Source organism: Eublepharis macularius, chromosome 2, assembly GCF_028583425.1.
Source record: "Eublepharis macularius isolate TG4126 chromosome 2, MPM_Emac_v1.0, whole genome shotgun sequence".
Lineage (NCBI taxonomy): Eukaryota > Metazoa > Chordata > Lepidosauria > Squamata > Eublepharidae > Eublepharis > Eublepharis macularius.
This window is the reverse complement of record NC_072791.1, coordinates 171,006,985-171,023,204: the sequence shown is the minus strand read 5'-3', so window position 1 is coordinate 171,023,204 and position 16,220 is coordinate 171,006,985. Positions and strand designations below refer to the sequence as shown.

The window sequence follows — 16,220 nt, the reverse complement described above, 5'->3', positions numbered from 1 at the left end:
TGGGCCCATTTGTGGGGAGGGCGGGGTATAAATCAAATAAATAAATAAATAAACCAGATCTGCTGTAATCTGGCCAAATGTGTGTTTAATCTACATTAAATGTATGTGCAAACAACCAAACTCTCTGATCCTGGTTTTCAGGGAGAGTGGAATACAAATGTAATTAATAAAATAAATAAACAGATAAATAAATAGTCCAAGCCTGGACACTCTGTAGGACCCCTAGTCCTCCTGTGGACTCTACCTGTCTGAAGGATTTGTTATCTGACTAGGGTCCTAGAGCTGATAGATGCGTTAATATATGCAGGAATGTAGCCAAGCTGCCGTTACTGAGTCTGAGAAATTAAAGGTGAGAAGAAGGCTTGTTACTGAGTCTGAGAAATTAAAGGTGAGAAGAAGGCTTCTGGAAAAGTAAAAGTTGTGGCAGCTGAAGCAGGATTAACTCCTATCCATAAAACCAGGAGAGAGTTAGAGAGATGCCCTTTGGGGCAGATAATATCGAGGGGATTTGTGTTGAACTTCTAAATTTGTTAAGTCTCCAGAATCCCAAAATTTGAAATTCATAGAATGGGGCCTGGTGATGTCATAGGGTGAAACTTGGATATACCGTATTGAATAGTAGAACTAACAGTAGTATTTCCTCACTCCATTATGAATTATATGTATGTATGTATGTATTTATTTATTTTTAACACGCCCTCCCCACAAGCGGGCTCAGGGCGAGGTACAACATTAATTAAAATACAGCTTAAAATCAACTATAAAAACGGATAAAATGCAGATAAAAACAGATAAAATACTGTGCCCCTTTCGGGGCAACCAGAGGGAGTGGACTCTCCATACCCCTTGTAGAGGGGTATCCCCCTTGTAGAGGGAATATGGTATCTATTAATATGTACCCTCATAATCTTGTGTCTTCAAAGAGATAGGCTATTTACCGCTCAAAATAATTTACAAATTATTAAACATTGACAAAAACTATTAAATAAACCCCAAATATAGTACCAGATTTTTCCTCCTATCTCCAGCCTACAAAAATAGTTGGACAACTTTGGAGGTCCTTTTCTTCTTGTTCCCTTTCTAACCAAGTGAGATGTGGTAACAGCCTGCAATCCTTCTGTTCTGAAGGTGCTGTTGATAAGAGCCAGATCAGTAAATGAGAAATCATCAGCCATGCAAAATTTTATCCTAGATGAACATACTGACCTGACCTGTATTACCAAGACCTGAATAAAGGAGATGGGCAGGATAAATCTGTCTCAACAGTTTCAGCCTGAGTTCACAATTTGGAAGCAGCCAAGATTGGATGGGTGAGGAAAGTGAATCTAACATGAATCCATTCCTGTCTAGCAGTCACCAAACTATGAAAATGTGTACCAGATCATGGGTACTGAGACGGAAGTTCTGTTAATGGGCTAGTCTAGAATTTAACCTGCCAGATGGTTGGTCATTTGGAGCATATCAGCTCTGCTTGTTTGTTTTTAAACTTTATTTTTATAACTTTTCTAATAATATACAAACAATAAACAGGTGTAACATCTTAATATATACAATTCAAGAATGTCATGGAAAGTACAGTTGTTTATAAGAAAAAAGCATAACTATCTGTATACCTATTGTTTTTAAAGAAAACATTACGTAATTGTAAGTAAGTGGGTCAGGAAAGGTTGCTTGCTTTAGAATCTAGAATCTAGATTGTTAAAATTATCTAGAAAAGGAAGCCATTGCTCAAAAAGAGTGGATTGGTATGAAGGGTTATCTATACAATGGAGACGATCTGAGATTTTATCCATGATAAAAAGCCCCATAGTCTCTTGTGCCACATTGAAATAGATGGTACATTAACACTTTTCCAAGAGGCAGCAATAAGGGCTGCACAGATCATGGTAAAGATTAATGTTTTCCTTATAAAAGGGATTATGGGATCCTCCCAAAGACTCAAAAGAATTAAATCAGGCTGCATTATAACAGTGTAACTGGTGGTGATCTGTTTTGTTCAACCACCATTGGGTGCCTGTTAGTTTTCCCTTCAAAGCACTGGTTGTGACTTTAAAGCACCAATAGTGTGGGGCCACAGTGTCTGCGGATTGCTTCCTCCCATTAAGGACTGCCTGGGCACTGAACTGATCATTGAAGGTCCTTCTCCATGTATCATTAATATCTGATTTATGGTGGGGGCAGGTTTTATTCTGAGGATACAAACTCTGAATCAGGTAATAAATGCGTTCTTGACGAAAGGCTTGTAGGCTGATTATTCTAGGCCTGGCACTTTGGTTAGTGAAGAAAGGAGAGGCATCTTATCCTGTAATCCTTTGTAGAATTACTCCAGTCTGAGCCCATTGAAATGGTTGGAAAAATTTAGATTTTGCCATTTGGTGTTCCTGTGGTATTGAAAATTTCCCCCCTTTAAACATTCATTCCTTTTAACTGTTAAGTTTCTACTCTTGGTGTTAACAGACATTATTTTTAGACATCTCTTCACAAGATAATGAAAATTCAGTACTGAAAATCTGTTAAGAGAGACTTTCTGAGGCTGATACAATTCGTCTTGGATCTTGGTAATTCTCAATCCAATTTTGTAGAAACTCCACCCTGATGTTACCAAATTAGTCCCCTCATAATTAAAGAGAAGCCATAATGAATCTGAAGTCAACATGGTTTTTATTTCCAGAAAGAAAAGTCCATTAAATCTGTCCAGAGCTATGTTTCCTGGGAAAAACTGTAATTTTTCACTTTTTAATCCAACTCAAGTCCAGCCAGTGACATCTTCCTTCTTTTCATCACCAGAAATGCCACCTCTAAAAAGCAATACTGTACTTTCAGGAAGAACATCATGCTGTTTCAGGTAACATGATATAGTTGCTTTTTATGATGTCGGTTACTAAAAATCTACATCCTGAAAGTGATAGTTTGGCAAATTAGGGCTCTGTTATGTCTTCAGAGTAGCACAACCAAGACATCCAGCTAGAAACAATGAAACCTGAATTAAGTTTGTAGTCTGGTGCTGTATGTGTGATAAACACTTACTTCATCATTAGATGACATTCCATGAATCTTTATCATTTTAAATTGGCTTAGAAGGCATCTTCTTGGAAGTTGGAAGTTAGTACATTCACACCCATGCTTTAGTTTTCAGCACATCATTTCCTTTCCCCTGTAAGTACTCCCAAAGGGTTTGCCTATTTTTAAAAATGGTTTGCCATTTGGTGGTGAAGTTGCAATATGAACTAAAAACATTAGGACTATGCATGGGTATGACATAGAGAACCTTAATTATAGGCAATTTATGTAAGAAGGCATTATCAGGACTCTCATTGAAAAGTTTGGAATGAACAAACTACTTTGATGCATTTTAATACAACTTATTTCTTTTAGCTTTCACTCTCATGTAGAGATAAATCCTATTCCTCCCCCAGTCGGAATAAAGAGGCAGACACAAGGTTTGAGAACTAATGGGCTATTTTATTTGGCAACAACATTAACGGCAAACATTAAGCAAACACAGCAAGGGCCTAACTAGCAGTACAGGTCCGCCTTGACCTGCCTGGGTGAGCCCCACTGCCCCAGGTGTGAACTATCCATGCACATGGATGGGATCCAGCTAGCCTGGAGAAATAGTTTTTCCCCTTCAGGCTCCTACCACCCCATCCATAGAGCATAAAGAAGGACTTGTATAGGGGGTCCCATCCAGCAGTCTGCCTTCACAACTGGCAGCCGTTAAACATGCCAGCCGATCCTGACAGACCCCAATTACACCAACAATGGGGATGTGCCAATGGTTCTCATCAGCCGGCTCACTTCTCCCAAAATCTAGGGACCACCTATTTCAGGTTCCACCATGGACCAATTGCCTAAACCCTTGTACGCAGTGCAAGGTAGGTGAAAAATACCTCTTCCCGCAGCTAATTGGGGAAAGGAGAAAAAAAATCCTATCTGGCCCTGAAAAACAGCAACCAGTTAAACCTGCACTATGACAAGGGGGGTGGGTGGGCCGAGCATGAGACAAACTGCAGGGCTAGAGAGGCGGAACACCTTTTAATGGACTTAGCTCCACCCTTCGCTCAGATTCCTGGATAGCCAGGAAACACTAATCTGCTACTCTGTCCTCCAAGGGAGCAATAGGTGGCCCCCAGCCCAAGCGGCTGTTGCTTGCCTGCCAGGAGGACCAGATAGTACGTGAAGAACTGGTGAAGGAGGAGCATGGTTAGGAATTACCAGATTCTTTAATTTCTACATAGGCAGTTGAGGAGAAAACAAAGAGCTGGAAACATGGATCTGGCTTATCTGTACATATATGTTAGCCCAAGTATCGTATCAGTTGCTTCTTCTTTTTAAAAGGAGGGGGCAGGCCTTGTTCAAGCCATGCTCATTTCAGCCCCTCTTCCCCCAGTGTTTGTACTTTTTTTCTTGGTGTAGCTCCCCCAGTGTAGTTGTTTTGAGGGCGCTAATTGTTTGTGCCAAATAAAGGACCCAAAGGCTTTTTGCAGATTCTTTATTGAATGTAATCCATGTAAATTGATTCAGCAGATTGTTTCAGCTTTAGTGGTTTCAACACTTCAGGGATGGTGATGGAAAGTTTCTCTGTATCCTCTTGCTATTTAAGCAGGAATCAATGTCTGAACTCACTCTGTTACCAAGGTCTATCCTTACTAAGTTGTGATTCAGACAGGATTGCATGTGACGTATATGTTAATTCCTCAGATTCTTCCTCTCTTACTTATATGCCTCTCACACAGTTTCCTTTAACTACATTACACATACTAGTCTACAGATTAGAGAGATCTACTGTAATTGCCTGAAAGAATGATTATTATCTCTTTTCTATATAATTAGGATCAAAGTTTAACTTTCAGATCTTTGATTTTCTTCACTAATGTTCACCTTATTCATTTAAAAAGTTGGAAGATACAATCCCTGGTAGCTTGCAGGAAATGATTAAGTGGAGTGAAGACCATAGCATTTAATCTGTGTAATAAAGTAAGAAGTGATCATCATTCTCCGCCCCCCCACTCCAACACAATTAACCTCCCTCCATTGAAACCTGTAGATAATGTGTCTTAAATGCCAGTATTCATTATTTAATACTATTTGAGAAGGTACAAACAGTCCATTTGAGTCAGTACTAATCTTAAAATAATCAAGACAAGCTTTTCTTTCCCTAACTATAGTGGGCTTGCCTCTGCATTCTTTGTGCAGTGAGGTTATTTGCACCAACATGGAATTTATGCCAGATATGGGCCAGTAACTACCAAAGTTCATAAGCAAGATTGCCCTCTCTACCATCCAGAAACTTTGACACTGTTATGAATGTTGATTAGCCTCTAGCAGTGGGATAGAATAATGCACAAACTATGCCATATACAATATGAACAGCAGCAAGTTCTTCAGAAGGCAAAGCTACCCTGGCTTTAAATACAACACTCTTGTATGTATGTATCGATTTCTACTGGCTTTGTTTGCTGCAGAGGTATTCTTAGCTTTGATCAATATGCAATACATGAGATAATAACAGAACAATAAATGGTTGCATGGAGCAGTCTAAAGTTACAGTAGACACTGCCCTTTTCATTGTGCAGAATAAAATTTGTATCTAGAAAAAAATCATGTGCACAGCTGGTGTTTTCTTTGAAGTTTTCTCAGAGAACATGGTAGGGTAATTATTATATTTATAATTACCAAATTGTCCTAGAAAGAAAAAAACTATTTACATTTGAGTATGTGCAGAATATATTTAACTTTTAAAAAAGAGAAACTGAGCTATAAATACGACCATGATGCCACTCCCCCCCCCCAAAAAAAAAGAAAAGAAAAAAAGAAATACCCACCACTTGGCAGGTCTGTTTTAAAAAAGCCTTACAGAACCCTGTTAATTGCTAGTTTGCTACAGTTGTAAATGGTGTGGGTGGATGTGGCTGTATAAGCATACTAATCTTGCTATTGTGTGTGTTATATGCTGTCAAGTCACCTCCAACCTATGCAGACCCTATGAATGAAAGACTTCCCAAATGTCCTATCATTAACAGACTTGTTCAGATCCTGCAAACTGGAGGACGTGGCTTCTTTATTCAGTCAGTTATTTTAGGTCTTCCTCTTTTCCTACTGCCTTCCACTTTTCCTAGCATTATTGAGTTTTCCAGAGAATCTTGTCTTCTCATGATGTGATCAAAGTACAATAGCTTCAGTTTTGTCATTTTAGCTTCTAAGGAGAATTCAGACTTGATTTGATCTAGTACCCACTTATTTGTCTTTTTGGCTGTCCAGGGTATCCGCAAAACTCTCCTCCAGCACCACATTTCAAATGAATCAATTTTCTTCCTGTCAGCTTTCTTCACTGTCCAACTTTCACATCCATACATGGCAATGGGGAATACCATAGTTTGGATTATCTTGATCTTGGTTCCCAGAGTATTCAATGGTTTTTTGACCATTTCAGGTATTTAGCCATTTCAGCATGTAGTACAAGAATTGCATTCACATAAAGGTGTTTTTCCTCCTTAAAAAAATGAAGAAATGGAACACTTGGATAAGAGGAAAATAAACTATGTACCTCCCTTGAGTCAATTTTCCAGTCTATCTAACTTCCAGCGCTGGAACAAGGCTAAGCAGAGATGGTCTTAATGATTCTGGGGCTCTGGGCAAAAGTCTAGGATGGGGCCCCGGAATCATTGCCACTACCACTCACCTCCACTCTTCTGGTCCTCAGGTGAGGTTGGTGGGGTCCAATGCTGTTGCTATAAGCCAGCTTCCCATGATGGGACAAGTACAAATCACACAAATAATGGGACTGGTTCCAATTCAAATAAATCGCCAAGGGAAAACCCAGGAACCCAACACTAACAATAATGAAATATCAAAAAGCTTTAATCACAGTGACAATCTCATTTTGTAAATATATTTCATAGAAAACATGGTACAAAATTGAACAGTGCAATAAATATACATATGCCAAACACTAATAAATAGCCAACCCAAAATATGAGCATGGCTAAATTCCATCTACTTCGGAAAATTAGAACCAAAAAGGACCCAATAGTCCATATATGTCCTGCTGTAGTAGACGAAAAATGAATTCTATGCTGCTGTAGATAACTGTGAAAATGTCACAGACAACTGAATATGCATAGTCCATGCCGGAGCTCACAATGGGGTCTCCCGATGGATGGTGACAATGGCTAAGCGGCTGATGCAATGTAATGCAAACCGGAGCCCCCAGCGGGGGTCTCCCGACAGGTGGCAACAAGCCCGCCAGCTACAATTGCTCGTTTCGGTAACCCTTCTTCTCGGCCTATAGCAGTCAAAATCTCTTAATGAACCGGATCATACCGACACTTTCCTTCTGCAATTAACGCTAATTCCAAGCAGGAATTAGCCGCTTAGCCATTGTCACCATCCATCGGGAGACCCCATTGTGAGCTCCGGCGTGGACTATGCATATTCAGTTGTCTGTGACATTTTCACAGTTATCTACAGCAGCATAGAATTCATTTTTCGTCTACTACAGCAGGACATATATGGACTATTGGGTCCTTTTTGGTTCTAATTTTCCGAAGTAGATGGAATTTAGCCACGCTCATATTTTGGGTTGGCTATTTATTAGTGTTTGGCATATGTATATTTATTGCACTGTTCAATTTTGTACCATGTTTTCTATGAAATATATTTACAAAATGAGATTGTCACTGTGATTAAAGCTTTTTGATATTTCATTATTGTTAGTGTTGGGTTCCTGGGACAAGTACAAATGGCAGCAGTAACTTTCTTCTTTTCCTCATCTTTCAGGGATCAGGGCTGTGGGCAGTCCTCCCCCAAAGTGTGCAGCCCAGGGAAGCTGCTCCTATTGCCCATTGCCTTAGACCACTCATAAGGCTAGAAGAAAAATGCTGAAATTAACCATCTGAGTGCAGCATGTAAGACCATGAGGGAAGCAGAGTTTTGTTTCCCTTGCTCTGTTTTAGACTTCCTTCTTTATTTATATGTTTGCCCAGTTAAAGGCATATCAGTGAATATATAGATTCCAAGACTGTCAGATTAGAGATTGGCATAAAAATTACATCTTGCCATCTCAGCCCTAAACAGCAGAGATTATAGTGGAGTTTCATGAGAGATTTTTAAAAAAATCAAATCTTGTGAGAATATAGCAGTGAAAGATGAACTACTTTTCCCACAAAACAGTCTTGGTACATAATTGGTAACTCCTGTCTGTTTAAAGAAGAATATCAGTTTCAGCATAGTTTATGAATGCTTATAAATCCTGCTGCTATTGCAGTTTCATAAGAGATGAATCATTAGTATCTGTAGATATATACTTGATTTGCTTCAAGTTAGTACACCAAGGAACAAATGTAGACTTCCGCTGATACAAGAACTGCTGATGTAGAAGCAACAGATTTCATAAAGATTAGGTAAAAGAATCTTTAGATCCACTAAATTGTGTACTGTTAAAAGTTGCTTATAGAAATTATAAATGGATATCATTTGTACATTCTCCCCAATTCGTTATAATGGAATTTGAAATATTCATCAGTGTTGGGAAAACACACACACTCAGCTAGTGTTTCCTTCTCTGGTATTACAGCACACTTGTTTTCTTCTTCTTTACCTTCTATATTTATACCAGCTAGGGGCTGGTTCACGCATGCACGTGCGTCACTTGATTTCTCATTCATTATTTACTCAGCACCTGATGAATGGCAACAGAATGTACGAATTACCTCCGTGTAAAAGTATTGCATTGAGGTGACTGCAACTTGTGATGCAAACGTTCTGTCTATTGTGTCAGATGTCCAAGGTTGGACATGCAAGTAAATATTCAAAATATGGAAATTCACAAGGGGTTCAGGGTTGGTATCAAGATAAAACTAGGGAAGAAAGACCACCCATAATTCATATAAGCAACAGTTTTGTTGAGTTTTACAATATTTGCTCAAAAGGAAGATAACCCTGAATGTAAGATTCCCCCCTTAATTTTTTGTGTATATAATATTTTTTAGTATTGGACATAATTGTGTAACTTGTATGCAAATGTGACCTCTTCTTTTTGATGGCATAGTTGTGAAAAAAATAGTCTGGCATTTGAGTAAGTAGTGTACATTTTGAAATTATCACAAGCGCAACCTAAATCATTTTTGAGAGGTGCGTTAGACAATGATATAGATGACAGTGTCATCCCCTATGAAAACATCATGGAAAGCCACCTATTTGTCTTGCTGTGTATTGGCAAAGGCAGACCTGGGTCTGAACCCACAGTCTGCCATCGAAGCTTACCAAGGTGCTTTGGCCAGACATTCAGCCTAACCTACCTCACAGGGCTATTGTAAGGATAGAATACAGGAGAGGAGAATGATGTTTATTTATTCCCGCTTTGGGGAATAAATGAAATAAATAGTAAGTAATAAAGCAATACTGACAGATTATCTCCTTGTGCAAGAGTTGAAAACCTTCAAGAACATCAGTTATTGAAGGACAGGGATGCTGTTTTTTTAATCTTATGTTCTCATGTCTGCTTAGACTTCCTTCACTGTGTCTGTCTTTTTTAAGTGTTCCTATACCTCCGGTCTAATTTAATTTCAATACATCGTGCAAGCAATTTCACATTTATTTTAAATTTATTGGCATATAGTTTTTCAAGATATTTCTTCTGGTCCTTGTTAGTTAGCTTATCTATGAATTATGGGGAATGGGAGTTAGAGAACAATGAGGGAACCTGGACCTTCCCTCCATTTTAAACCTCCTGGGCTGAGACAGTCTGTACACGACTGTCATTGACTGGCTTATTCATTTCATTGAAATAAGTGATGATTCTGGAAGTGAGCACAGAAGTGGTGATAAATTGCTCACATATCTTATTCGTGTAAAAATGATCCTGTGTGACCAGCAAACTTGTATATCTTTTTCAATGGGGAAATGCTTTGTGCTGAAAAAGATGAGCTAAACAAAAGTATCCTTATTTGGGAGAAATGTGATGGGTCCACCTTTGACTTTGCACAAGGCCACAGAAACATGGAAAAGACATGAATGATTCACTTGGACATTCTGTATAGTTGGTTTTATGCCGCATGCACAATGGGACTGAGAAAATGAGAATACACAATTGAGAATAGGATATTGGTATAGAACTATAGATGGGCACGAACAGCAATATGAACAAAAAAAAGCCACAAACAGCCCACTCTGCTGTTTACGAACAAGCTGTTTGTGAAGGCACATTCTAAATGAACAGGTGGTCATTGCAAGCCTAGTTCGTAGCTGTCCGTTGCTGTTCATCAAGCCGGACAGTCTGGCACCTGCAATCAATTCCCTTGGAAACTTAGGCAGGGATTGTCTGAACTCTGTCCGAACTCCTGCTGTTGCCCTGGAAACCCCAATCTAAGCCCAGTTTAGCTTGATAGGCAGGTCTTCCTTTCAAGTGTGGAGCTCCACATTTGTTACAACAAGGTAGCAAAGACCAGGGGGAGGGGGCTCCCAGCTCTGGCTTTGGAGAGGGAGAGACAGCTGCTGTTGACATTTTGATAGAGTGCGCTGGAGCTTGAATTTTCTTTGTGTGTGGTAGGATAGGGCTCTACCCCTTCAAGTTCCAGGTCTGCTGCCAGGCTCTGGGGCCAAGCTATTATTGGTACCTTTCCTGCTGTCTGCTCAGGTCAGATTTCTGGGAGTGGTGCAGTAGGGATCTTGACTTGGATGATGGCTCGAGGACAGCCTGCTGGCCCCCACAAACAGCCAACCACGAACAAGTTCGTGAACAGGGCCATGTTCATGGTTGTTCGTGAGTCCCTGTTCGTGGGTGGCAATGAACAACAAACATCATGTTTGTTTGTTTTTTCTGTTTGTGCCCATCTCTATATAGAACATCATCCCAGATAGTAATGGCTAGAAGAGCAAAAGTATGTGAATTGTTTTAAATTCTCAAAATGTGTTTTTCCTCCCCTTGTTCTACCAAACACCTGCAAAGCAGAAATGTTACTTAAAAAACAGTGACTTAAAAAAATTGAGATCAGCCACCTACAAATTTCAGTTTGGTTCTAATTTTAATTCTAATATTTTAAATGTTAGCCAATCTTTTTTCTTCATTTTCATGTGAGTTTATTGCCTCTCCCCCTGTTCAATGGTTACATTGACCACATACACACACCCCTGATGCAGCAAGTATAGCCTGTCTGATTTCCTGGTCTAAGTAGGTATTTCTATACAGCTCAACAAGTTATTTTTGCTTACTGTTCCCATAAGAGATAATAGCATTGGTTAATGTACTGTTATAGATTAAACTGACAATAAGTCATATGGATTGCGTAACTCTGAGAGAACTCTGCGATCCAGGTTAAATAAAATATTGAGGAATTGCAAAGAGCATCACATTGTCAATAACCTGTTTATGTCTGGCCTGTTGATATTTACAGCGATGAAGCTCCAGGCAGCCAGTTGGTTACAGATAAGTTTCGCATTGACTGGGATTCTGTGCTTGTCAACTCTGATAATGTCATCATAGCTCGGTTTGATGGAAGAGGGAGTGGATTCCAAGGCCTAAAGATTCTGCAGGAAGTCCACCGTTCCTTAGGATCAGTTGAAGTGAAGGATCAGATAGCAGCTGTAGAGTACGTATGTGCAAACATTTCTTCTGTTTTGATACATTCTTAATTTAAAACAATCGACTGAACTGTTTGTATGTCATAGCTTTTGTGTGCTGCCTCATTAGAGAAAAAAATCAAGCATGCACTGAAACATGTCAAGAAAAATAGGAAAAAAAAACAATAAATCCCAAAGAAGAAATCTTTGAGGTTGATATATCTGATAAAGCAGACTTCTGGGCATGGTCTAATTTCTCTGCTGTTTTTAACCTTTGATATTTTTCTTGAATGAATAAAGAGCACATTCCAGATGGTATGTATAAATTTCTAAAATGTATCATGGCAGTTTGTACAAGATTACCTCAGATCTGAAGAATACAGCTCTCTTTGTCCTGCTTCAAGCAAAGGTGCTGTTTTAGAGTAATATGCCACTGTATTAACTTACTACACCCAAAGATGATTCAAAAGACCTGACTGCCCAATAATAATTTATAATTGCTTGCAGTTATAATTAGGGGTGTGCACTTCGGTTTTCCCAATTCAGGAAAAATGCCCGAATCGGACCCGATCTGTAAATCTTAAATCAAAGCTCCCCCCCCCATGGGCCAGCTGAAGTTCCCACCACCCCACTTACCCCACCAAATTCCACCCCACTTACGTGGGCCTTCCTGTTGGCCGCTGCAGCAGCAGAGATGGTGGCATGGTAATGGAGACGGCAGCTGCAGCTTTCCCTGCCACCCAACTGGCCGCTGAGGAGGCAGTAGTATGGCAGTGGAGGCAGCAGCTCCGGCCTTCTCCACCTTCCCACTGGCTGCTGTGGCAGTGGAGACGGCAGCATGGCAATGGAGGTAGCAGCTGTGGCCTTCCCTGCCACCCAGCTGGCCACCTCAGCAGCAAAGGCAGCAGCTGTGGCCTTCTCTGCCACTCAGCTGGCCGCTGAGGAGGCAGTAGTATGGCGGTGGAGGCAGCAGCTCTGGGCCTTTCTGCCTCCCAGCTGGCCACAGTGGAGGTGACAGTTCTGGGCCTTTCCACCTCCTCATTGGCTGCAGCACTGGCATAGGCAGCGGCTCTGGGCCTTTCCACCTCCCAGCTGGCTGCAATGCCGGCAGAGGTGGTGGCTCCAGGACTTTCCACCTCCCAGCTGGCCACTGCAGTGGCAGAGGCAGTGGCTCCAGGCGTTTCTGCCTCCCAGCTGGCCACCATGGCAGCAGAGGTGGCGACAACTCACCCTCCCGCCACCCAGCTGGCCATCCCACCGCCCAGCTGGTCATCCCAGCTGCCTCTCGGCCTGGTAAGTGGGGTGGGGGTGGAGGAGCTAGGTTGGGAGGGGAGTGAGGGGGGGGCTTGAGCACAGCTTCCCTCTCACTTCAGTATGCTCCAAATCTTCACCGAGCATACCGAGGCAATCTACGTACCCAAATCTGAAGCAGCAAGCCGCTTTCGGGTAATACCGTAGCATTTTCACGCTTCAGGTAAACCTGAAACAGGAAACCCAAATTTGGGGGGGGGGGTGCACACCCCTAGTTATAATCCTATGACAATTATTTTCCAGTTATTTTATTTACAATCTAAATGTACACATCTATGTGATTGTAATAGATCTGTTCCTAAGAAATACCATCTTGTGTAGCACTCACTGCCTCTTCTCATAGGATCTCTCTGTATTCACTGTGGCCTTTTAAAACAACTACATTATGTTCCATACTGTTCTATAGCATATAGAATTAATATGTGTGTGGCTGCCTGCTTTTATCTAAATGTCTGATGATGTGAGGCTTCCCTAGGGAGCCTGATAGAACAGCCACTACAAGATAATTAAAACTGACCAGCTTCTGTCCTCCTGCTCCTGGTAAATTTGAAATGGAAAACCAGTACAGGAAAAAATTTATTTTGTATCCTTAGGGTTCTTCAAACTTTTTTTTCCTTATTACGTGTCTCCTCTCTTACCTAGGTCAGATTTCTATGCTTGAGTCGTGTTTTGATCCTGTAATTAAGCTGGAAAAGAGTGGTTCCGATGTCCTATGCATGAGCAATAAATATTGTGCTGTAGGCTCATATAATCTCTTTAACGTTTTATCAACTTATATTGCTGCTGAATTTCTTCTGCAAGGTAGTTCATAATTGTGAAGATTGTCAGGATAAAAAGTATAACCTCCAGCAGAAATTATTAAAAAGCTAAAAAATGAAATACAAGCCATAAGCAAAATAATGTTTATTTTATATTCTGTTTTTAAATCTGGGTAATGAAATAGTAACAATTATGAACATTCTTTCTGGAAATAACATTGCCAAAATCTGACTTTTTAATAATATACTATTACTGTCTCTATTACAGATCATTGCTGAAACAACCATTCATTGATTCTAACAGGTTGAGCATATTTGGAAAGGTAATATTCAGGAATGAGAAAGCATAACAGCCAGTTCTTATTAACATCATTTTTTTCTGTTCTGAATCCTTTGTTATTTTTTTAAAAAAATGTTATAAATAAGCTAATTTTAAGTGAAGTTAGCAATCAAGGTTTAGTGACTTGAGGACAAAACGCACACATACCCCAAACTATAATACCCAACCTGTAGTTTACAACAAATTTCAATTCATATTTTATGTTCTATTTACTTCAGTGGTTATAATTTACATGAATGTTCAACTTGTGTGTCATACACTTAGGTATAGTTTTTTTTTCTGTCATGAAAAAAAGTTCGTTCTTTCTCTCTATATTTGAGCTGGCAGGTTATCGAGCATATGTTTAAAAGTCACAGATAACTTCCTGTATGTGACTTACCTGGTTAATAGTGCAAGACACTTGTTTTGAGCTTTTTGTACAAAAAACTCCTTCAAGAATGCAAAACGGCTGTCTACTAAATTTACAGTCCCCTTTAACACATATTTTACATGCAAACCAATTTACAGTCTATTGTGCTATGAATAATGTCTTCTTCTTCTTGGGGGGGGGGGGTGCTATCTGTTCAAGGTATCATTGGCTAGTGTCAGCTGCTGGGTGCTGTTGCTTCAGGCATTAAAAAGAAGAGCCAGACAAATAGTTTCACCTTTAGTAAAAAGTTAAATAGATTCTTACAGCTCTCTTTCAAACAGCTTTTATAACTTAACCACCAAAAAAGAGCTGTATCTTTCAGATGTTGATGTTTGCTGCTTTCATAAAAGAGGAAGAGTAACTCTTCAGACAGCCACCTTTTGTGCCCTTTCTAGTTCAAAATCTCATCATGAAGGCTGCAGCAATTTGTGAGCACATACATGCACTATAGTAGAGATTTCACACATTCAGCATGAAATAAAATAGCTGAAATAATCACCACTCCCTTATTTTAATAATCCCAGAACATTACCTACACTCTATTAATATTGCTGAGGTTTCAGTCAATGTGACAGTTCCTTACACAACATGATATTTCTACTCAAAAGCCCATGGCGCTGTTGTATCATGCATTCCTCAGCTTATTATATTATGCCTGTAAAATAGGGCTGTCCACCCTTCTTTTTGCACCAGTGAAGATCATCCCTTTTTTTCAGACCAACAACAGCCCTAGACATCTGTATGAAAAGTTTGTATTTCACCAAACCCAGATTCACTACCATGAGCCCAGTGCTGAGGGGCAGGTGCCAGTCTCCCCCAACAAGGGCAGGAGGTGGGCTTGTGTGAAAACCATGCCTCCCAAGCCCTTTCCCTGCCCCTCACTGCCCAGGCCAGCCCACAATGTGGTGGCTGCCATGTGCCTCCCAGCTCTTCCTCCCATGCAGCCTGCAACCGAGTCCCTCCAGGTTAGTTTGGGTGCCTGTGTTTTCTAAAAATTAAGGATTTCTAAAAATTAATGGACACACCTGAGAAACATAAGGTCCAAACTACACATCGCACTAGTGGCACTTATTTGGATTTTACAATGTGTAAGTTAAGCTCAAAAGGTAGCTTTGGTGTGTCCATGTAGGAAAATATATGAGTGCCTGTCTTTTCCCACCCTACCAGTCTAATAGCAGCTTTGTGGGAGGGTGATTTTTCTTGAGAAATGGCACAGAAAGAAAGAGTTAACATTACCTACGTACGTCATCCCGGCTCCACTGGGCTTTAATGCACATTACACAGTTCGAGAACAGATCATGGATCTCCAATGTAGTTTGATGCTGAGTTATAAATGGAAAGGAAGTGTATAGATAATTCAAATTACTGGCCAACTTCTTTACTTTTGCCCCAGTCAGTACCCCTCTGCCTTACTGGAAAATGTATCACATAGTTTCTTACCAACCACTTTAAAATAGAAAAGTAAAACCACCTGCAAAACATTGCAGTGGATGGGGGCGGGGGGGGGGGGGGGGGTGGCGGGAATGATAGATGGAAGAAAAGGGTGGATGGCTATCTTTTCCAGTCCCACTAAACCCTTTCTTTATTTTCTCAATCCCTGCCCAGTCTGCCCAGTCTCTCTTGCCCATCTTCTTGCCCCATTATTCTTTTCTCCATCCCCCATGCTCTTTCTCTCTTTCCCTTTCATTTTACCCACTCCAAACTAGAGCTTGAAGTTAATCCCAGAAGACCCATGGTCAGGATCTCCCTTTTTTGTGTGTGTAGATACTCATCTGCAGCAACTCGCGCATACACACACGCACAGACAAGAATAGCTGGGGAGATTGTGATCTACTTCAACATT

General features: G+C 40.4%; 1 protein-coding gene across 1 annotated transcript in view; it reads left to right on the top strand.

Moving 5' to 3' along the window:
* Positions 1-16,220, top strand: part of DPP10 (dipeptidyl peptidase like 10) — a 439,415-nt gene that overhangs the window by 412,540 nt on the left and 10,655 nt on the right. Inside the window, exons 20-21 of the mRNA XM_054971084.1 lie at positions 11,394-11,588; positions 13,897-13,951. Of these exons, the coding sequence (XP_054827059.1) occupies positions 11,394-11,588; positions 13,897-13,951 (250 nt within the window). The remainder of the gene's footprint in view (positions 1-11,393; positions 11,589-13,896; positions 13,952-16,220) is intronic.